The 21490-nt window shown below is 53.3% G+C and overlaps 6 protein-coding genes across 6 annotated transcripts; 1 reads left to right on the forward strand and 5 right to left on the reverse strand.

Annotated features, from left to right (window-relative positions):
* Window positions 1–1239: 1239 nt before the first annotated feature.
* Window positions 1240–3145, reverse strand: BDW74DRAFT_180218 (uncharacterized protein; the record flags this gene model as incomplete). Its single annotated transcript, XM_073729686.1, has 2 exons — window positions 1240–2086; window positions 2145–3145. 2 exons carry the CDS (start codon window positions 3143–3145, stop codon window positions 1240–1242), a joined length of 1848 nt encoding a protein of 615 aa, XP_073581646.1.
* A 203-nt stretch (window positions 3146–3348) lies between these two features.
* BDW74DRAFT_186583 (uncharacterized protein) lies at window positions 3349–5066 on the reverse strand (the record flags this gene model as incomplete). Its single annotated transcript, XM_073731292.1, has 4 exons — window positions 3349–4032; window positions 4092–4767; window positions 4833–4868; window positions 4933–5066. The coding sequence occupies 4 exons, from the start codon at window positions 5064–5066 to the stop codon at window positions 3499–3501; spliced, it is 1380 nt and encodes a 459-aa protein (XP_073581647.1). The 3' UTR covers window positions 3349–3498.
* Window positions 5067–5704: 638 nt separating this feature from the next.
* Window positions 5705–6591, forward strand: BDW74DRAFT_186585 (uncharacterized protein; the record flags this gene model as incomplete). Its single annotated transcript, XM_073731293.1, has 2 exons — window positions 5705–5804; window positions 5861–6591. The coding sequence occupies 2 exons, from the start codon at window positions 5705–5707 to the stop codon at window positions 6589–6591; spliced, it is 831 nt and encodes a 276-aa protein (XP_073581648.1).
* A 659-nt stretch (window positions 6592–7250) lies between these two features.
* Window positions 7251–12952, reverse strand: BDW74DRAFT_180221 (uncharacterized protein; the record flags this gene model as incomplete). Its single annotated transcript, XM_073729687.1, has 9 exons — window positions 7251–7496; window positions 7550–8380; window positions 8433–9061; window positions 9109–9149; window positions 9218–9457; window positions 9681–10762; window positions 10809–11820; window positions 11871–12640; window positions 12692–12952. The coding sequence occupies 9 exons, from the start codon at window positions 12950–12952 to the stop codon at window positions 7251–7253; spliced, it is 5112 nt and encodes a 1703-aa protein (XP_073581649.1).
* A 1818-nt stretch (window positions 12953–14770) lies between these two features.
* On the reverse strand, window positions 14771–16200 carry BDW74DRAFT_157116 (DUF1295 domain protein). Its single transcript, XM_073725086.1, has one exon. It carries the CDS (start codon window positions 16083–16085, stop codon window positions 14895–14897), a length of 1191 nt encoding a protein of 396 aa, XP_073581650.1. The 5' UTR covers window positions 16086–16200; the 3' UTR covers window positions 14771–14894.
* Window positions 16201–17422: 1222 nt separating this feature from the next.
* Window positions 17423–19051, reverse strand: BDW74DRAFT_180223 (uncharacterized protein; the record flags this gene model as incomplete). Its single annotated transcript, XM_073729688.1, has 1 exon — window positions 17423–19051. The coding sequence occupies one exon, from the start codon at window positions 19049–19051 to the stop codon at window positions 17423–17425; it is 1629 nt and encodes a 542-aa protein (XP_073581651.1).
* Window positions 19052–21490: the final 2439 nt, after the last annotated feature.

Raw genomic sequence — 21490 nt, forward strand, 5'->3', positions numbered from 1 at the left:
GGCGCTTGAGTGATCGGAAAGATTAGCCGAGTAACCACTGACAAACTCTGTAGTCATGGAAATGTGATCTCGGCAGATTTTCCCATGAATTGAAGTCGATTGGGGGATGTGGTTCGCGGGGTGGGCTAGTTAGGGTTTCAGCGTGGCGCAGAGTAGGGCACATGCAAGGCCGGTCTGGGGTAGCACACCGTCCTGGAATGGTCTGGAATGGCCTTTGTGGTTCAAGCATGCTACGATGTTGATTTCCACCTCGTTAGATCAGAGTTAATTCCTGAGTGTATGATATGGTTACAGGGTGGACAATTTATCCTGATAGGTAGAACAGAGGGCGTTGGCGCATTGTAGGGTTAACCTTACCTTATATACTACTATTCTTATACTGCTGTTAGCAAAGTCACGTTTCCAAGAAGCCAACCTATACATACGCAAGTGTACTAGGGTAGGCTTGTGCCTGCGGCACAGAGCGCGAGTTCGAATGCGAATGCGAATGGTGGAGGAGGACGGGGAGCAGGTCCAGGTCCATCACGCCCTCCGCCACCAGCACCGCCAGCACGCCCGAGTGCGCCACGGCAAGTATCCGCGAGACGGCGCGTGCGATTTGTGGACGGCGAGAATGGGGGACCCAGTTCGAATGGCGGATCGGGTCCAAATGGAGGGAACGGCTCGAGTGTCGGACTCGGAATGGGTCTCAACGGAGCAAACAGGTCGAATGGAGGATCAGCTCTCAACGGTCAAAATGGGACTGGAAACAATCCCCTCGACACAATCGACGTTTTTCTCTCTGTCCTTCGCCAAGTTTGGCATCCACCTCCTCCAGGGGTCAACCCGTAAGGCGATGAGATAGTCGGCGCCGTTGGAGTTGATATAACTTGATGTTGGAGACGTTGCGGCTGAGTGGCTTTGGTTATTTATTGTTTCAGTACAGCGTTAGCATAGAAGATCTAGGGAGGTATTAGGGCAGGGTTGTGTCGAAGACGCTCGTTTTGGGATGGAGCTATTGTGCTCGAGACGGTGTATCTATATCACTTACACAACTAGATAGACTCGATCATTGCAATTTTTTTTTAGTCTCGTGACCATTTAATATCCGAAGGCTTACCCATTCATTGACGACCTTCGTTGTCTATGCAACTGAAGTCGAGCATAAAGCAGCTCGACCATCCATTCTATATCAACAGCACCTACACCTAACAAACCTCCAACCCGCATCTCACCTACATAGATCCCTATCCCCATAGATCACCCCGCCTCCAACCTCTCCCCAAGCACAAGCACAACCCTCTCCCAAAACTCCCCGCGAAACACCACATCATCCCACCTCGCAACCGGCCAATCCACCGCCGTCCCAAACGTCCCATTCACACAACGCACCATGACCTCCCACACCGAGCTGTCCACAAGCCCCCGACTATCCTCAACCCACATCTCGGCGATCCGCGCGCGGCCCCAGAAATCTGCGTCCGTGTCTAGTTGCAGCGGCATCTGGATCTCCGTGCAGTACCAGGCGAATGTGCGCTGGTGCCAGATTTCCAGGAGCAGGATGGTGAGGTTTAACAGGCTTGAGCGCGCGAAGGGGATTTGCCGGGGTGAGGTGTCGCCGTTGAAGAAGTCTCGCAGGATGAGCGGTTTCGGGGCGAAGAGGCCTGCACCTCCTGACGTTCCTGGTTGCACGCCTGTTTGTGAGCTCGTGCTTGTGGAGGGACGGGAGCCGGCCTTCGTAAGTGTCGCCGCATTATCCTTCGTGAACCAGATTCCCTCTGAGGTGAGTGGATGGGACGTTGGAAGCCAGGGCGTCGGACTGAGTTGGAGAATCGAGGACGCAAGGAGAAACGAGAGACGGAGTCTCTGCGGCGTGCTCCAGGTGCCTGGTGTGGAGTTTTGGATTATCGTGTGCAGGGTCGTCAGGTCGGAGGTCAGTGTAGCGGATGGCTTTGTTAGGGCTGGATGCAGCTCGTTCCAGATCAGGTTCCCGCCGGCTACGTCGGAGATTCTCATTTCGAGCATGCGGGAGGAGTCGGATGCGCTTGTTACGAGGGTGCACAGGTCGCCGGTCACTGCGCCGCTTGAGGGGCCGGGGGGTGGTTGGCTACAGGCTGTTAGCTGCATTCCCAGTTTTTGGTGTATCCTGTACTTGGGCGGCGTACCCCTTTGCATCATGTATAGCCTTGACTTCAACCGTGCAATATCCCTTGACTACACTCGGTAGCCTGAATCCAACGGTTAACACAACCGGTTCCCGTGCAGCCCCAGAATCCTGCCCTTTCCACAGCAGCTCCGTCCCAGTCTGCAAGAAGAGTGCCGCCGTATGCATGGGATGGCATTCCTCGTCAAAGCCCGCCGCGATAGCAGCATATAATCGGCTCGCCGCTTGGCTCACATTGTCCGTGTTCGCATTGACATTTGTATTCAGGTTCATGGTTACGCGCGTCGCCCTGGACACAGACCGCGTGAGATCCCCCGCTGCTTGACTGGGCTCGGGTTTGATAGTCAGCCTTAGTCTCGCTAACAGGACAGTCGAGTAATCCAGCCTCTGTAGTAAGCGATCGAATTCCCTCCTCTGCCCCGCAGACGAAATCTTCTGCCTGCCCATCAACGCCCTTCCTAGACCCTTCGGAGTTCCCTTGCTACCCTTCGAAGATGAAGGGAATCCAGCCAGCCGCTCCGCAATCTCAAAGATGACATCGCCGCACTTGCGCAGAGTCGAGACATAAACATCGCGCCCGTCACCCAGTGCCCTTTCCACAGCCTTAATGACCTCCGGATCCCGGAAGTAGATCGCATGCGGCTGGTGCAGGATCTCGGCGATCAGCCCATGTCCGAGACTACTTACCTGCGCACTCAGGATATTCTCCAGATCCTTCCTCATTAGAAAATGCTGGCTCTTCAGCGTCTCTATCAGCTCGTCGAGCGTCTTGCTGAGTTCCGGGTAGTACGGCTTGCTGGCGTACACGGAGTTGATGATCATGGGGAGGCCGCCTATCACGACGCCTAGGACTTGCAGTCCGCTGCCGCTGCCCATGCGGCTCATTGCGGGGGTGAAGAGAAGATTCTCATCAAGGGAGACTTGACGTTTGACGTGGCCCGGATGGTGTCGGACTCGCGGGCGGAGAGACGTCATGGGGAAAGCTTTTTGCGCTTGAACCATGGTTGTGTGGCGGCTTACATCGGGACTTGCCGATACCGTTCAGGATAAAGTACCATAGACAACAGTAGTCATTGTTATCAATCGAGCATTAGCTGGGTTGAGCTTTGCCACGGTCGGTTAGACCTTGTATGGCACTTGAATGGGTTTGCCATGCGATCGATCAGACGTGTTATAGATCCAGGTTGCATCAAACCTTTCCCAGTCCAATGTCGAGTCCTGCTTTCATGTTAGAGCTGCACTAGACCTCAAATGCTAATGAATACATTCCATAACACATGTCTCATGACTCTCTGTAGGAGCAACCAATGCTCCAGTCCAGGTATATACAATAACAACCCCATCCCAACCCCAAATTAAACCCGCGTCCTCCTCGTAATCAAGACCTGCAACGCCAAATAACTAAGCACACCGGTAAAGCAAAGCCCACTAATAACACCAAAGCCCATAAGATATTTTGGCTTATCGTTTTCTGGGAACAGATAAGCGCCATAGATCTGAGCAAGATTACCCATAGCATTGACGAGGGCCAGCGAAATACCACGGATCTCCCTTGGCATCTCGCCGAAGCTCACGGAGGCATAGGCAAGGGATAATCCATTTGACGCCCACAGTCCCATCGCCATAATCACGAGAAGGGCGTACCGCGCTTTGAAGTCGTACACGGCGCAGATGATAATTGAGCAAACCATGGCAACTGTCATCATGGCGACGAGGAAGTACCCGCGTTTATCCTGATGTCGGTCGGCGAAGTAGCCGGTGATGGCGTTGCAGACGAATGCTGCCGCGTAGATGGGGATGACCATGTATTGTGCCATGTTACCGGTGTAGCCGAGGCCTTCGACGAGGGTGGGGTAGAAATATGAGAGGGTGGATGAGCCGACGATTGCCTGAACGCAACCTTAATTGGCACGGCTTTAAGAATACGCGTAGGGAATGGGGGACGTACCATGTATCCAACAACAAACAGCCAGGTCTTTGAATTTTGAAGACTGGCCTTGAGCGCCTGCGCGTGACCAAGTACCTCAGTCCCATCCCCATCGACAGCCATCGCTTCGGCTGACATTCGCGCCATGGCGAGCTCCCTCTCCCGCTCGTTGAGGCGTTTTGTGGTTGCAGGAAAATCCAGGAGGAGGAAAGACGCAATGATCGAGACGCCTGCCGTCGCTGCCCCCTCAACAATGAAAAGCCATCTCCACCCTTCAATCCCATGGGCCCCATCCAACCCACCCACAATGCCACCAGCAATCAGACCTCCAAATGCACCGGACAGAATCGCGGCAGAGATGTACACCGCAAACCGCTTGGACTGCTCCGATTTCTTGTACCAGCTGCTTATCACCAGAAGAACACCAGGTGCAAATCCCGCCTCAAGCACACCCATCGCCACCCGAAACCCAATCAGCGCTTTATATGTATGCACGAACGCCATGCCGATTGTAACGCAGCCCCAAACAAACATGATGCATGGCAGGTAGATGTTGGGCTTGATGCGCGACAGGAGCATGTTGCTGGGAATTTCAAAGACCACGTAGCCGATGAAGAAGACGACTAGGGCAATAGAGTAGCGGTTGGAATCGAGGTCGAGGGCTTCTTCCATGCCGGCGACTTTGGCGTTGCCGATGCTAGTTACCAGTTAGTATGGAGTGTTTGGTCCCGCTGGTAGCAGTGTCAGGGTGGTAAAACGTACTTTGTTCGGTCCATGTAACTCAGGAGGTACATCACCCTGTCGGTAAACCGTTAGCTACTTCTCTTATCGTGGAGGATCCTTTTTAGAGGGTGAATCGTACCAAATACACGGCAGCAGATAGAGGTCGATCTTGCGGACCAGCCGCTTCTCCTCGTCTGTGCCAGGAACATAGCCAGCAACGATTGCTTCGTGAACCGCGGCCGGCTTGCCCTCGATATCCTCGACCTCGGTCATGGAGGCAGAGTCGTGTCCGTCTTTCTTCATAACGGGCTCAAAGAAATCAACAGCACGTATTAGGTTCCAAAAAACAAAAAAGAGATGATAAACAGGAGAATGTACTGAACCACCGCCAGCTTGGTGAAAGGAAAATAGAACCGAGGGAAACGCCACGATTTATAGATCGGCGTAGCTAAGTCCTGCTCGCATGGACGGTTTGACCCCGGAACAAGCGAAGCCCGAATCCAAGGTAGGTAGGAAGCGTCCCAACCGATGTAATGACGCATGGCCTGATCGATGTCCGGGGTTGCAGTGGGCTCTCCATCCCCACCCCCAGGCTGTAGCCGTCTGGGGGCGGGCCTGACTCCTCCGGCGCTGGGAAGAGAAGAGATCGTCGCTTCGAAGAGGAGTCGAGTCAGCCGGGGTTGGGGGTGGATCTGGCCGCGAGTCGAGGGCGCGCGGCACGCGGTCACTGTGTTTCCTTGAACATGACGTTTGCGAGGGGCTGTCGGAGTTGATCCGGCATCGAGGGGCAAGCTCTTCTTTTTTTTTAGAAGGGTATAAAAGAAGAGAGTGGGAGCTCTATCTGCTCAATCAAACTCAATTCCCGTTCTCAAGTACCTCCCCGGTCCCAATTGCTCCCTCTCTCACACACAATGGCCACCAACGGATCCTCAGAAGCCACGCCCGTCGTGAGTACCCTCCCCGGCCCTGACCACAACTGGCAGGTCACTCTGGCCGGCAAAGTCATCGCGAGTACGTCGCCCAACTCCTAAGGCTTCGCATCCGCCATACTAACCAACATTGCCCAGTCACCGGCGCAAACCAAGGCATCGGCCTCGGACTCGCCGAAGTCATCCTCGCCAACTCCGCCGCACACGTCTACAGCCTCGACATCTCAGAGCCCGCCGAACCCTTCAACGAACTCGCGACCAAGAACCCCAAGCGCTTCTCCTTCATCCAAACCGACGTAACCTCCGAAGAATCCGTGACCGCCGCCCTCGAAAAGATCGTCTCTGAACAAGGGCGCCTGGATGGCCTGATCGCGAACGCCGGCGCCACAAAACACCAGCCCGCATTGGATTTCAGCATGGACCAGGTCAAGCGCCTGTTTGAGCTGAACGTCTTCGGCGCCTGGAACTGCGCGACCGCCGCCGCAAAAACCTTCATCAAGCTGGGCATCAAGGGATCCATTGTCTTCACCGCATCCATGACATCCTACCGTCCCAACCGCGCCGCTCCCAGCGCACCATACGGCGGCACAAAAGCTGCGGTTCGGAACATGACACACACACTGGCGATGGAGTGGGCGAAGCACGGGATCCGGGTGAACAGTATTTCGCCTGGGTTCGTGAAGACGGCACTCACGTACTATGTTGAGACCAGCCCCGACTGGGACACGAAGATGAAGTATTATGGGGGTATGCCGCGCCTCGCTATCCCGCAGGAGCTTGGTGGCGCGTATGTTTATCTCCTTAGCGATACCGCGACGTATACGACGGGAATCGATATTCCGATTGCGGGTATCGTGGGCGCTTGGTAGTCTTCGTTATCTGCTTCGGCGTCAACATTTGTATATAGACCGGGCGTTGAGGGAATTGTACTTGTTCTGAGGACTCTTGTGTTCCGCCATTAATTTGTAGTTGTTGACAGTCGGTAGGGTGAGGGACCCAGCTCGCGGCATGCTGTACTGGCGCAGAGAAGGGGAAAGCAACTTAAAAACGACTGCATCCATCTTCGCCAACCCTCGGAGCTTCGAATAAGCCTGTTGAGGATTCAAATGAACGATAAATCCGCGAAGTGGGCGCTCTGGAAGGCTCAAGACAAGAGGGTAGAGAGAGAGGAGAGGAGAGAGATCGGTCTAACAGTTCCAGGCAACCACGAGCCTCAGGCCGCCGCCGCCCTTCCTTTCTCTGCACAACAGCCGCTTCCAGCAGCAGCACTACATTCTACTAGCATTGTGGCAAAAGACGGTACGAATATTAGATCTAGCTCTTTAGGATGATTTGTCGATTAGGAATATTCTTGGTACATGAGAGCACTCTCAGAGGGGAATCCTTCTTCTTTGAAAAGGTGCTATCAATATATATATTCGACCTATTGTAAACCTATCCTCTATTAAGCGCACAGTTCCATAAGCCAATAGTGAAATATCTTGCATCAACTGAGTATACATAATCTAAGTCCAAGAAACTACATATATCATGAAGCCTGTCCCTCAGCAACCTTCGCCCACTCCTTCCGCAAGTCATCCTGCATAGTCCTCATGGGCCACCCGGTGCGCGCCTCACACGCCTGGATCAACAGGATAATAGCTTCTTGCTGCGCCTGGCTTTGAACACACAGACCAGCGCCAAATAAGCATTGTGCGGAAATGATTTGGCAACTCGGGTCGGTGAGCTCGATCGCAATCCCGCAAATGGTGGCGACAGCGTCGTTTAGAGTTTTCTGGGGTAAATAGTCAGTATCCTAAATCGAGCCTGATTCTAAAAGGAGTGTACCTGGAAAGTACGGTATCCCGCAAACCCCGTCGTCACCGGCCGATGCAGGCAAACGAGAATCTTGGCGAAGCTGTATACCTGCAATGCGACCCCAAATGCAGGCGGGTGGATCCAGATGGGCGTCCACCCATGCACCTCGTCGCGATTTTGACTAGGAAAGGTCTTGAATGCCGCAGCTGAGAAACTGCGCCACCGCTCTAGCATGTCCATGAGCTCGTTTCCGCGCTCCGTCCGTAACCGAACGTGCTCTAGGTCCACTTCTGCTCCGGCGTCAGGTGGAGGCTCGGTGCAGTAGTTGACGGCTTGGCTAAGGAGGTAAACTGAGCGATAGGCGAGCTCGTCCTCGCTTAGGTCTGGGTAGTCGACGATGGGTTGCCAGAAGCTAAAACAGCGGCGGTGTTCGCGAAATGCAGCCCAGAGATCTTGTCTCAGCCAAGCCCACCAAACAGCTTGACGGAGGCCACCCGAGGAGCCATTCACGTCTTGAGATCTTTGAATCCAGAAGACGCCTTTTAGGTGCCGTTGCCAGTTGGAGTTGTGCTCGCTCGCGTCTAGCATTTCGTAGGTACTGATCACTATGGCGGTGGCCAAGAGTTCCTCGCTGTGTTTGTAAGAGTTGTATTGTAGAGCTGTGGAGACATAGTGAAGGGTTTCATAGTAGAACTGGATAGCTTCATTTGGGTCGGTTGGTTCCGGGTTGTCTGGGGCAGGAGGGGATAAGTAAGAGTAACGCGCGGAAAGCGCGAGGATGGCTTTCATGAGCCCGTTATTCCGGAGGGCAAGACGGGTAGCGTAGTTGGAGAAGTGTTTGTGGCAGTCAAAAAGGTCCAGCTATAGAGTTAGCCGCTTGTCATGTTACATTGGAGGCCGCGGCGGGACTTACCGAGAGCGCAATCCGTTCGGCAAACCTTCTGAACAGAGCCGCCTCGTGCTTGGATAAAGCAATATCCGAGTCAGCTTGCCATGCATGTCTTTCCGGAACTTGCGAGGAGTAGAGATGCGCGGTGCTGGCATGATCCTGAAAGTGGCTTACCGACCCACGCGGGAGCCGCGATTGAGGTGAGCTGGGCAAGCTAAAGCCATTGCCTTCCTGTGCGGCATCGGTCGCAAGCAAATTCAGCCATCTCGTTGTTGCATGGTCGGAATTGACGTCAGGGGTTACCGACACCGACTCGGAAGGCAAGGAGCCGCTGTTGTAGACTTCGGGAACGGGCCGTGGTCGAGTTTCTGGATAGAGGGCCACCAGCTTGGGATCGAGGATATTGCGTGTTTCCGGACTCGGGCCACTGGTGGCATCATAGTCTAGCGTTGGCGCAACTGGTCCAGGGCCAGGCGGAGCTGAACGGGGAGAACACAGGATGTTTTGTATCCGGGATGAATTAGAGGCGGCGACCGGGGCACTGGACGTGGCAGGTTTATCGGATGCGCTTGCAGGCTGCCGAGGAGCGGCATCGCTATCGCCGGGGTAGATGCAGTCGCGGTCCGAGTTCGTACATGGTCCACATCGAGGTTCTGCAGGTATCAGCCAATTGTCTGTGCGATGATGTCGGTAGAATCACTCTGTTCGTCGCATTTCTTGTGTCTGGTGCGGCAGGTCAGACTGCAGCGTCAAAACGGGTCAAAAATATGATCGCAGAAGATTCGGGGAAGTGGGCAATAATGACATACCATCCAGTGTTGCTGCGCATGCCACGGCCGCGGGGCTTTCGAATGCGCTTCTTGACGACCTTTGCGTCCATGATGCCCGCGAGGCGTGGGTGTGGTCGTAGCGAGGAAGAAGAGTGGCCCCCGCTACTCGCTGGGGAAGCCGCGTCTCGCGTCTGTGTCACCGGGCGGGGCTCGACACCTTCCTTTCTCAGTCTCAGAAACCCCGCGTTCCACTCAACCTCAGACGCCGAATTGTCCAGACTAGCGAGTCATGGAATCAAAAGTTGGGGACATTGGTCTTCTGTTCTCCATGGTCTATCAAGCCAAGCCTCGTTAAGGTCTCCCGGAACGAACCGGATCTCTTTTATCCACAGACACGACGCCAACAGTCGGGGTAAACAATCAATCGACAACGTGCAGCAAACGAACAAGACACAAACTCCCAAACATTCAACTCCATCGCCGCAACCAGTCTTGGGCATACCGAGCCAATATCCCATCTTCGATTATCCTCAATCTCCCATTTCGCAGTGTCTCACTGTCCCGTTCTGCCTTGTCCGTCTGGAACACTTTTGGCCATGGTGCATTCGCCCCGTACATTTCCTCGTAGTGGTATACTAGTTTGACCGCGGGGTTTTCTAGCTCCTTTCCATTGCTCTCGCTTTGCCGCAGCTTCTCCATCCACTCGTCGAACGCCACCGTCTCGAACTCAAAACCATGTTGCCTGAGCGCCTTGAGCAAAGCCGACCAGGTGAACGTGCGGGAATTACACAGGTTATATAGCGAGTCGTCGTTGTCGCCATGGCTATCCTTGGTCTCGAGTGGCCTGGAAGAACATACGCGGGCAATTTCCATTATCGAACAGGCCAGCTTATCCGATGGGAGCCACGAACACTCGGTATCTAGATCAGGGAGGGCTTTCAGCGTCAGAGCGGATCGAAGCATCAGCGGAATAGCCTCGGTGTCGTTCCAGAGCCCTCGTTTGGAATGGCCCGAGACTTGCCCGATGCGAAGAGAGTATGCTCTCGCCCCGAGCTTCCGGGCGTTGCTCACGATCCTCTCCCCGACGAGCTTTGAGCGGGCGTACCCCATTTCAAGCGCACTGCTGAAGTCACTCGTGGGGCTCTCGGCGATGGTGTTAGACGTCGTCGCGAGTGCAGTTGAGATGGACGAGCAAAAGAGCATAACGGCCGGGGTTGGCGTATGCACGGATAATGAGAAGTCGATCAGATTGTGAAGTCCTTTAATGTGTGGTTCGAAGGTGGATAATGGAAGGTTGAAGTTCACTGGCCATGCTGTGTGGATTATCAGAGATACACACTGACGCATCTCTTCAATGACCCTCTCGTTCAATCCCAATTCTGGCTTGTCCAGGTCACTCTTGAGGGCGATGATCTTCCTCGTCCGATAGGGGAGGACGCTCAGCCCCTTCCGCTCAAGGGAGTCCAGGATTGTCTCTTTCGGATTATCTCGGCGCGTTAGACAGTATATGACAGACACGGTCTCATCGTTCAGCATTTGGTGCAGGGTGTGCGCGCCGATGCAGCCAGTTGCACCAGTTAGGATCTAGGTGGTCAGCTCTCGTCCTTATGGGAAACCTAGCTTTACTTACTACTCCCCGGTCGTTCTTCATCCGCTCAGGCGCCGGGATATGGCGTTTGAACGATGAGCACCTGTCAATCAAGCTCTGCATAATTGATTCGTGGTCTTCAGCCACAGCTTCCTGGCCTTCTTGAGCGTCGCGAATCATTGTTGCAAGTCGAGATACGTTGCCTGCTTCGAACACAACATTCGACCCAAAAGCCTTGCTGTCGGAAAACTTAAAATCCCTCAATACGAGTCGACGCAATTGAATCGCCTTGAGACTGTCGACACCGGCCGCGAAAAACTCAGTCTGGGGGTCAGGTATCGACAATCGCAACTCATCCCGACACAGTTTCATGAGATGAGTCTCAGTATCATCGTCGTCTAACTCCAGCGCCCCGTCAGATGCCTCTTCGAGTCCGTTATACAACCCATCAATGACATCGGCGTAGCGCGCATAAACCTGCGCCCTGATTATCGAGCCCTTGTCCGTTTGAGGACGAACGGACCCATCCGGTAGCACACGAATCATATCCCGGGAAATCTGCGAGAACTGCTCCGCACGAGAGTTTGCGTCTTCAATCGATGGCCAGATACGTCCCAGGAACTCTTTGTCGGTGACGGTCTTTGCCTCCTCGCACCGGAACACGAGCAGTCCCGGGTATTCCCTGTTCGCCCCAACCACCACCGCGTCCTCAATCAGAGGATTCTGCTTGATAGAACCTTCAATCGGCAGTGGCAGAACCTTCTCCCCGTTTACCAGTGTTATCCGGTCGTCTAAGCGGGTTACATACTTCCATCGATCGGGCAAGTCCGGGTGAGGTGTAAACACGTCTCGAGAATGGAAAGACCCCGGTGGCTCGTCCGAGTTTGACGTCGTGAGCGCGGGATGTCCTTTGAGATAAACAGCCTCATAAAGGTCATCTGCAATGGGCTTCATCCAGACATAGGACCTAATGTTATCGAAGAACCGCAGATAATTCCAATGCGGGTCGTCAGCAGGGCGCGAAGTCGACTCCGCTACAAGTCCGGCTTCAGTTCTGCGGTTCATTAACAACACTTCTTAATCACCGATGAAACGTATGCTCACAGTCCAAACATTCCGCCAACTCGCACCCCTTCAGCAGTGAGTCGATCGCCCAAATCATCGGGACATGGCGCTCCTCCATACGCGACCAGCTTACACGACCGAAGCATATCAATGCCGTCTTGACTGTCTACCAACAGCTGCAGTAAATATGGTACTCCCTGTACTGACTCGGGCTTTGCAGCTTTTATAGCAGCGACCGCGGTTGCGGTCGTCAACGGCACCAAGACATCCCACAGATATGCTACCTTCCGCATATACATTGCCTGGAACGCAGTCGATAAGCCATGAAGGTGATACCACGGCAGGGAGTTGAACGAAGTTAGTCCTGGACCCCGAAGCGGATGCGTCATGATCGCTTTGTGACTGAGGTACAGCGGTTTCGGTGTACCGGTAGACCCAGAACTGTGGAGGATGAGAGCTATTCGATTCCGCTGCGCTTCTCGGCCGCGGCTTCTGTGGAGTGGAACGAGATGCGATTCGTTCGATCCTATAGTCTCGGTTGCTGATATTGATGGGCGCTGTACGATTGGTCTGAGCGTCACGAGCTTTTCGCGAAGGATCTCACCGATCGTTTGCCGGATGCTTCCTGTTGACCCGTACATGATGGTGTCGCAGCCGACTTTATCGAGCAACGAGACACATGCAGTGCCGGCTAGACGTGGGGATAGCATCATGACTGTGTACCCAAGGCGGCTGAGAGCGAAAAACGTGACGACCATATTCATGTCGGAAAGGGTGAGCAGGGCAACGACTTCTCGCTCTTGTTTTGGCTATGTCGTGTCAGCCTGCCGCAGTACAATACATATCTGATGATGACCTACCGGTTTGAAGCCGATATCCAACAACCGAACGACAACTGCATCTATCATGCAGTCCAGTTCCTCCCCGGTGAAATACTCGTACTCAACAGCGCTATTCTGAGAGTTCTTTGGATACGCCAGAATCGGCTCCTGGACTGCATCCGCCGCTCGTACACGGATCAAGTCGTCTAGGGTAGTGAGCCGCCCATATTCCCGAATCAACTCTTCCGTCTTGTCTCGCTGCATTTCGCCGGAGGACTTTATATACTGAGGATTAACCATCTCGTCCTGATTAGTATAGGTCACGTATGACAGAGTATGCGATGCAACACTGAAAAGAGGGCCGATCTGCACCTTATAAGCAACGAACGCACGTTCGTCACACTACATATGTCACGTCATAAGGTTGGCTTTTCCTTTCCTATCGGCGAGTGCCTTACTCAGAGAAAAAGAACTTCCCTTACATCCAAGCCTGTGCTTAGTCGCTCTGTCCCATGCGCCCATTCGTTTCTGCTCCCTCGGTTGGATGTCGAACTGCGAACTCATGCATCGGATTCGTCATATTGCAGGTGCACTCAGCTCAGCTCGCCCAGCCCGGCGCCACCAAAATCTCGGTGTCTTATCTGCATTCTTAACCTGCGAGGCCAACACCGAGATTTTGCGACCGCGATTGGCGTGATTTATTTTTCCGATAAGCAGAGTGCTGCATTCTTGCGTAATTGGACGTACACCCTTGCAATTGTTCAGCTGAAGTCAGGGATGTGTTCGTGGCGGCCCTGATGCCCTGATGCCCTGCTGCAGTGACCTGCATTTCTAGTCTGCAAAATCAATCTAAGGCTTGCACAGATCGGAATAAGCAACGCGTCAGATCGGTCATCGGTAAGCCCGAGGGGTTAAGGATCTGGGCTATTGTAGGCGGGTCGGCAGGTCGGCTTTACCGTGATCGCTGCCACATCGATGCAGCTGAAAGTTTGGAAAATGCCGATGGCATGAACTAGTCGGACGAGATGAACAATGAGCCTGTGACGCTAGTTCGGTGTATTTTTATTATACCTGAGTCAGTCAATTCTGGGGTAGGTACAACGCTCGAAATCTCGGACGTGGCGCTCGTGGTTACTGATCGTTTGCCCCAATCTTCAACTCGATTATTCTTACTGCAATGCCTGGCTCTTTCTTAAGCCAGTGCAAATCCCGAACTGTTTATCAATACGCTTCTTTTGTGGCACATGCTCAGTAATCAAGCCCTATTTCCTTTCCTCGCATTCTCCACGACAAACACCAACCCATCGACCCTCATCTTCGCAGGAAGGCGGAAAAATAGGCGCTGAATCCCTGGAATTTCGAGCACCTGACCATCGTTATCTAGGATCTATACCCGTCTAACCTGACACCTTGATATTTTGGAATCCCAAGCCAGATTCCCGTGCGACCTGTTCATCCCGCAAATGGACTCGTCCGATTTCAACACGGCGCGGCGCGACCTCGCCAAATATTCCCCTTCTGCATAGCTTCTCCGAACTATACTTTCTGCCATCTGGTATAGGTCTCATTTCCCCGCTTGGACTATACTGATCATAGGCGGTTGAAGTATGCTCTTATCTTGACTCCCTCGAGCCCTCAAGGTAAGGACCCGACGGTAAGGTTTTGTGGTCACTGGTCGCTTCGTGAGCATGTGTTGGATTACACGTCCCATGAATATGCAGGGGATACCTCGAAAGCTTGAAGCTTATTCTAGGCACTGTCGAGGACTCGAGTCTCATGGAAGGCCTGGAACTTAAAAGGCCGTTCATGCAATTCCATCGGTAAGGGGGAAGAAGAGGAATCGGTATTTGTTCTGAAGGCTTGGTTTCCTCTGAATTACGACCGTAGGTAGGGCTAGGTAAATTCTGGAGACCCCGGTTGCTCCGTACACGCTGCGGATTTCCGCCGGTGTAGAACTAGTCAACTAGAGCCTAAAGCAGCGGAGTTCAGAATTATATCGCACGGTGTGAAGTCCGATCCTCCGGCTCATATTTGAATCCTGACTTCTGATCGTGGCGGTGGCCCGTAGGATAACATGTGATGGTTACACAGCATGAGCCCATTACGATGGCAGCACTGTCAAAAAAGGTAAAAATCGTAAACCATTCCAGTACGTAAAAAAACTCCTAGTATACAAAATCAAATAAATCCATCTCCATTCTCAGAATGAAGAAGTACATCACTTGCTAACTAATTGGCAAGCTTACAGCAGAGACCTAAGTCCCCTTTCAAGAACAACACCACCAGCACCAGCAAGCACAACAGTCCAAGTCCACTTGTTCCCAAGCTCCTTGATGCTCGGCCAGAAGCTGTTCTTCTCAACACGGTACTCGGCAAAGTCACGCGCCTTGATAGGGTCCTCCTTGGCATAGCGCTCCGCCTGCGTCGCCTCGTTCTCACGGTCTCCACCAACAAAGCGCAGGAAGACGTAGTTTGCGATCGGGCCGAGCGCAGCAAGGGGGTGGAACAGGCCTGCGCCCAGAAGCAGGATGGGGAAAGAGAAGTGGATCAGCGCGTCGCCGAGGTAGTTGGGGTGGCGGACGATGCTCCAGACGCCGTCGCGGCAGACGCCGACGTCGCCCTTCTTCTTGTGCGCGGCGAGGCGCTTGTCGGCGAGGACTTCGATTGCAAAGCCGGAGGTGAAGAGGAAGACGGCGAGGGCGTGGAACCAGCCGGACTGCGAGGTGAGGGGCGATGCGACGGCGGATTCGGCGGGCGCACGGAAGGGGAGGACGAATGGCAATGAAATCAGAGTCTGCGCGGCGGCTTCAGGCAGGAACATGGTGAAGAGGGACTTGTTCCAGAAGCCGGGGTCCTTCTTGAGCGCGTCGTAGCGGGGGTCGTCCTTCTTGCGTGCGATGCCGCGGGTTGCGATGCGGTAGAAGAGACGGGTTCCCCAGGCGGTTACGCCGCCGAGGAGGAGCTTTTGCGGGTAGTTGAGTGTAGACCAGGCTGCGGGGATTGAGAGACCGTCATGGAGAACTTTGGAGCCGATTGCGCTGTACCAGGCGTTGAGGGTCATGCCGGTGGGCCAGAACCAGTCTTTGCCCTCGGCGCGGTCTGCGTAGCGGGAGATACCGTATGCGATTGTTGAGAATGCGGCGTGGAAGGTGAAGGAGGGGAGGGCGGCGGATTGCAGGAGGCCCAGGGCCGCTGCGGTGGAGGATTGAGTGTGCGTGGAGAAGTGCGAGCCGTAGAGGTCCTGCTCGGCGGCGGTGCCCCGGACATTTCCAACGTGTGGAATCTGCTGGCGGGCTTTGTCGAAGCCCGAGCTGAAGCGGGAGCCGTAGAGGTCTTGTTCGGCACCACTGGCTTGTGGGAGGTGTGAGGCCGCCCTGTCGACGGGGAGGGGGCCCGTCGACAGCCGGTTGCTGTAGACGTCTTGTTCTGCCATGAGGAAGGTGTTGTTTGACAGAGGAAAAGGGGAATTGGAGGGATTGAGGAGGTTATAAAGGGCGAGGGGGTCCAGATTGCATCATGTTTATGTCGTCGAGTGCAGTGACGTCAGCCATTCCGGGGGCTCCGCAATTACGCTGCGCGACATCCCTGGCCTTGGACCTGGAACGGTTATTCTTGGATTTTTAGATTAATGATGATCGTAAGATTCAGGAGATGATTTCAATGCAGCTGCGCGTCGCTTCTAGATGCTGGGTAATCAAGACGTGGCGGCGCGTCAATGTTTTCGGATCCTAGTATGAGCGCTATGGGATCCCAACCAACCAAACTCGATCTATCAAGGGTTATTTGACAATGCCTAAGTCATTAGCGTAGATTGTTGCGCAGTTCTTTACCGATGGCCCTGGTCTGCGATGTTGCGCCTCCTTGGAAAGCTTGCGCAGCGCCAACCCAATCCCAAACGAAGGATCTACGCCATGTCTCTAGAGCCACAGAGGTATCCCTATCGTCAACCTGTTCATTTACGGAGATAAGCCTCGCCCTCTCAAGCATCATGCTTCCTATTGAGTCCCGTACTAGCGCGCGACACTCCTCATCGAGGAGCAACAAGCCGCGTCCATAGCGTACCAGGACCGCCGTACGAGTGTTTAGTCGTGACCAGAGGCTCTCAGCGGTAGGCATGAGCATTCGTGTACCAGAACGATACAGAGCATGCGGTAGGTTGAGGGTCAGGCGTCGATTGCAGACTAGGGGTGCAGGTACGTTGCCACGAAATGCGCGACCCCAGTCAAAGGCCAAGCAGGCGCACGATGATAAGTTGGAGCCAGCTACGATTCCCGGCTCTATGGATTCGTGTTTGTAGTGTCCGTAATCAACCTAAGCCATAAGAAAGAGCGTAACGGGTCCCATCCATGGTTGCTGTGCCTTGATACTGCAATCCCCATTTACCCTCCTTAACGGCGGTTTGCGGTTAATGGTGCCGGGTGATTTCCCAGCCCGGGAGACAGACGACCAGAGGGTATCTTCGTTTGATGGTAAATATCGTGAGCCGGGGACGGGGGGTTCATTGAATTTTGGTGTTTTTGCTTTCCTGCATGATCGAGTAGTAGGGTTGAACAGCATACACCATAGTCGCCATGATATAGACGGCCGTAATGCGAAAGTTCGTATTGATTGAAACGCGCAGGCTTATCGCCTAATCTTCGATAGGCTCCATGACAGCCAGACCAAATGGCGCTATGCGCAATTAATGCGGGTTGCATATTGAGAGCAACTACGTCGAAGGCGAGCTCACAGGGACAAGCACTACCCGAGCAGGATCCTTAATCTTCCAGTTCAAAGATCCTCATCGTCTTCGTCTGGTAAGGGCTGTATGAGAGCAATCTCCTCGCTATACCCGCACATAGTCGGCACCATGCTGCGTTCGTTATAATCCCCATATCCAAGCGTCGACTTTGTCAGCGGCCAACTCTCATACCCAAAGCTGACGCCGGTAGCGGCAAGCTTATCCATAACCATAGAGTCGGGACCTAGTTTTGCATCGCTGTCCCAATTGATTTCCTTTAGGTTTAGAAATCGTCCGTTTAGTACGGCTTCCGCAAGGCCGAGCACGGCGTTTTCTAAACGGGTGTCACTGCCATAAAAACCCGCTAGGTGTAGCGACACGAGGCTGGATGGCAGAGCCTGGGTCAGGAGGATCTGGTCATCTTCAATACCCTCCCAATACTGGGGGCGGAATTCATCCCCGTTGATGAATAGGTGCTGCAGCACCGGGAAGTCTCGGAAGTTGAAGGGGCCTTCTGGGGAGTTGTATATAGGTCGACGCGGTTCTCGGTTTCGAAGGTCGAGATGAACGGACTCGAGTGTTTCCTTGTGGCGCCTGAGAGATCGAACGGCATCGGACGGCAGGAAATTATCGATGCCAGAGCTATGTGCCTCGAACCAATACCCGAAAATACGCCAGTCCCCTTCAAATGTGAAGCTGCGCAGCCCTGTACAGCACGAAAGCAGACGTTCTAGGTCTTTGGCAGTGAGTTGGCTGAATGTGAGACTCAGAATCTTGAGGTTAGGCAAAGGAGGAATCTGTGACACCCAACCGCACATATGAAGATTCAGCGTTTCTAACCCAGGGCACACAGCTAAGAACGCTCCAGCCCGCCGACCGAGGTCAAAAAGCCTAACCCTGGAATTTCCTGCAGCACTATGTGTCAGATCAAGAGTCTTAATTGGCAGGCTCGAAACCCCCGCCATGCGGAACCCCCCAGCGCGCACAATCTCATTGTGAACAGTGTCAACCTGAATGCTACAATGTTGCAAGTTCGGCAAAAGGGTGATCAGAACCGTAACCAAGTCAGCGGCAGAGAGGCGCTCCATGATCCTCTGGGTTTTCAATGCCGCTGTGAGTTGCCGGTACGCATCCTGGACTTCGTTCTCACTGAATAATGCTGGTTCCGCAAGACATTGCATGAACTCGCTGCCCCAGAATACATGCTGCCTGCTGATCTTCTTTCCCTCGTAGAATCCTTGCAGTAGAAACGGGTGGATGCAGATCCGTTTAACCAGAGCCGCTAGATCGCGACGCAGGGCCACAGTTCGTATATATGAGACCAATCGGCCACCCCATGTGTATTGATCCGAGCGCCATGAGTCACCGTATCCGAGCATGAACTCCTGGTACAGCAACGGCTGGATGACATTGTACATGCACTTGGAAATCAGACAGAAGCGAAGCAGCGGCTGCAGCTTCAGGGAGTACCAGGACGGTTGGTCGGATTTCTGCTGGTCGCCGCGGAAATAGGTGTCTGGAGGGCCTGGGGGCAGCTTCCCCGTGTAATCGATGTCCAGATAGCCCAGGACCATGTGTAGGATCTCGATCGGGAGCAGCTCCAGGCCTGCTGGTGGTCTGCTCAGAACCGGGGTTGTGGTTCTATGTCGTTTTAAACTTGCAGCACTGTCTTTCGCCATGGCTATGCGTGGATTGATGGAATACCAGATCAGAGGGAGCTTGCGAAGGAGAGTGATGAGGAGTGGGAAGGTCTGGGTTTTCTCGCTGGCGTAGATCCCCCAAACACACTAGGCCGATCGGGTTAGCGGTAGTGGACTTTGTGCTTCGTTACCCCCTTGGGCCTCTTCATTTCTATACAGTGCTCTGCCTGAGTGCCAGAGCCCATTACTTACGCGAAACATATGTGCTGGGTGTTATATATGTCCTAGAACGCTAGGGCAGAGCCTTGGAGAGTCGTGCACTTGAGTTATATCAAGCTCTTCATCTTTAGATTCTCCTAGACAAAAGATACTTGGTTGCTAAGTGCGACAATAGGTTGCCTATAACTTACACATATGCTGTTGTAGAGCGTTCAGCGTTCTACCAGCGGAAGATCCTAGCGTGGGTGGAAGGTGTAGCACGTCAGGGGTATCGGAATACGGGATCAGATACTGGAGCTGCTGTCCTTCACGCAACAAACAGCAATGTCCTCGGACTTAAGTATGGATTTTCCGGAACACACTACCCTACCATAATTGAATTAGAGACGACCAAGCAACAAGTGGATCCTACAACTCGTGGCTCTGCTCGATCTTTGAGTTGGCATTTCATCTGCTGTGCTAGTAGGTGTCGTGCGAATGACATGCACGCAAGCAATAAGAGCCTGGACCAAGTCTGCCCAAGGGATCCTGTGAGTGATTAGTTGTGATTTGACTGCAGATACGGCGGCTTCTCGCCGTTGCTTCATCAGTCGATCCTGGTTGCAGCACCTTTCTTGAATTCACAATCTTTGCAAGAACAGGTACATCCGGTATATTTGGCGGACAAGACCAGTTGCCTATTAAGTGATAGAAAACATGGTCAAGCAGCTAGACCTAGCTATCGGCCTTTATCAAATTCAAGGATAGTTAAACTCAGAGACAACGAACTCGGACAGACCATATTTGCGCACGTATGACGAACACAGCGCATCTTAAACTTACCGTATCTTCACCACCAACATATTCAAAGGGTCGATCCATCCGGAAACAAACAAGGTCGGAGTAAGGACGAAGCCAGCAGTGCCCCGGTGGGGAGGCCCCATGGAGTCCATGAGCCTTCCAGCTCAGTTCTCGTTAACCACTTCAACTGTGCGTGTAGTCTCATATCCGAAGACATTACAAATCGGCGTCGTCCTCTTCTGGAAATGGCTGCCATTGCCCCTCATCCGGAGAGCGTGGCCTCCAACCATAGTCACAAAGTGTCGACCTAGTATTCCACCAGCCGTCGTAGCCAGATCTGACCCCTGCGGCTGCGAAGATAGGTTGGATGCGTTTCAGGTCCCAAGTATTATCCCACTTAACTTCCTTCAAACTCTGGAAGTTCCCTCGGCCAACAGCGTCCGCGAGTCCAAGCAGGCTTCTTTCCAGCCATGGCGGCCAATCACCGTACGTATTCTGAAACATAAGATGGAAAGACACAATGTTGGGAGGGAGAAGCCGGGTCAAAAGGTCCGAATCCTCCTCTGAATTCCCCGCGGGAGACAGCGTCAGCGAGGCCAAGCATAGCATCTTCTAGACGGGAAAGCTCGACGGGAAGTTGATTTGCCACAATGTGGAATGATACGATGCTCGAGGTCAGGAGCTGTACATGAAGCTGTGAGTCTTCAACGCCGGATCTGAACCAGAACTTGCCATCGAGCTCGTCCAAGTTAATAAACAGATGCTGTAAAGCCGTGAACTGTTGAAAACTGACCATCTCGCCTGAGTCCGCGTCAGGACTGGATTTGCCGCGTTTTCGAAGATCGAGATGCAATGATTTGAGAGTTTTGTGATGCCGATAGAGAGATTTGACTGCAGTGGATAATCGAAAGTGATCGTAGCCGTTCCATGGACTGGGATATCATTCGTAAAACTGAAGGCCTGCCTCATAGAAGAAGCTTTGCAGGCCATTGCAGGAGCTCAACAAAACTTCCAAATCTCTCCCGCTCAATCTGCTGAAAGTGAAGCAAAGGTTCTTCAGATTCGGCATGGAAGTAATAGGATCACGCCAAATCTCCTTGCATTCATGTATATTCAATGTTTCCAGGCCGGGTGATAACTCCACAACGGTGCGTACATCTTTCTCTAGGCTTGGTAATATTGCGCGGTATCCACCAGGATGCAATGAGATGTCAAGGGTTTTCAACGGCAACCGGGTGATTCTGGCTGCAATAAACACATCACGGGGAATAATTTCACCACCATAAGAGTGGTCTTTCAGACTGCAGTGCTCTAATCTGGAAAGCTCTGCTACCAAAAGCGCCAGGAAATTGCCCTTGCCAATTCGAATTGGTTCCTTTACCCCCAATATTGATGCAACCTCCTTATCACTTGCCCAGTATCCTCCTTTTCAACCCGATGACGATTAGTCAAAATATTGATTTTTTGACATTTATCTGG

The sequence above is a fragment of the Aspergillus multicolor genome (assembly GCF_047715735.1).
Source record: "Aspergillus multicolor strain CBS 133.54 unplaced genomic scaffold BDW74scaffold_21, whole genome shotgun sequence".
In the NCBI taxonomy this organism is placed as follows: Eukaryota; Fungi; Ascomycota; class Eurotiomycetes; order Eurotiales; family Aspergillaceae; genus Aspergillus; species Aspergillus multicolor.

Bases quoted from the DNA above. Each gene is read 5' to 3' on its own strand.
- BDW74DRAFT_157116 (XM_073725086.1), bottom strand. From the start codon at position 16,085: ATGGCAGAACAAGACGTCTACAGCAACCGGCTGTCGACGGGCCCCCTC.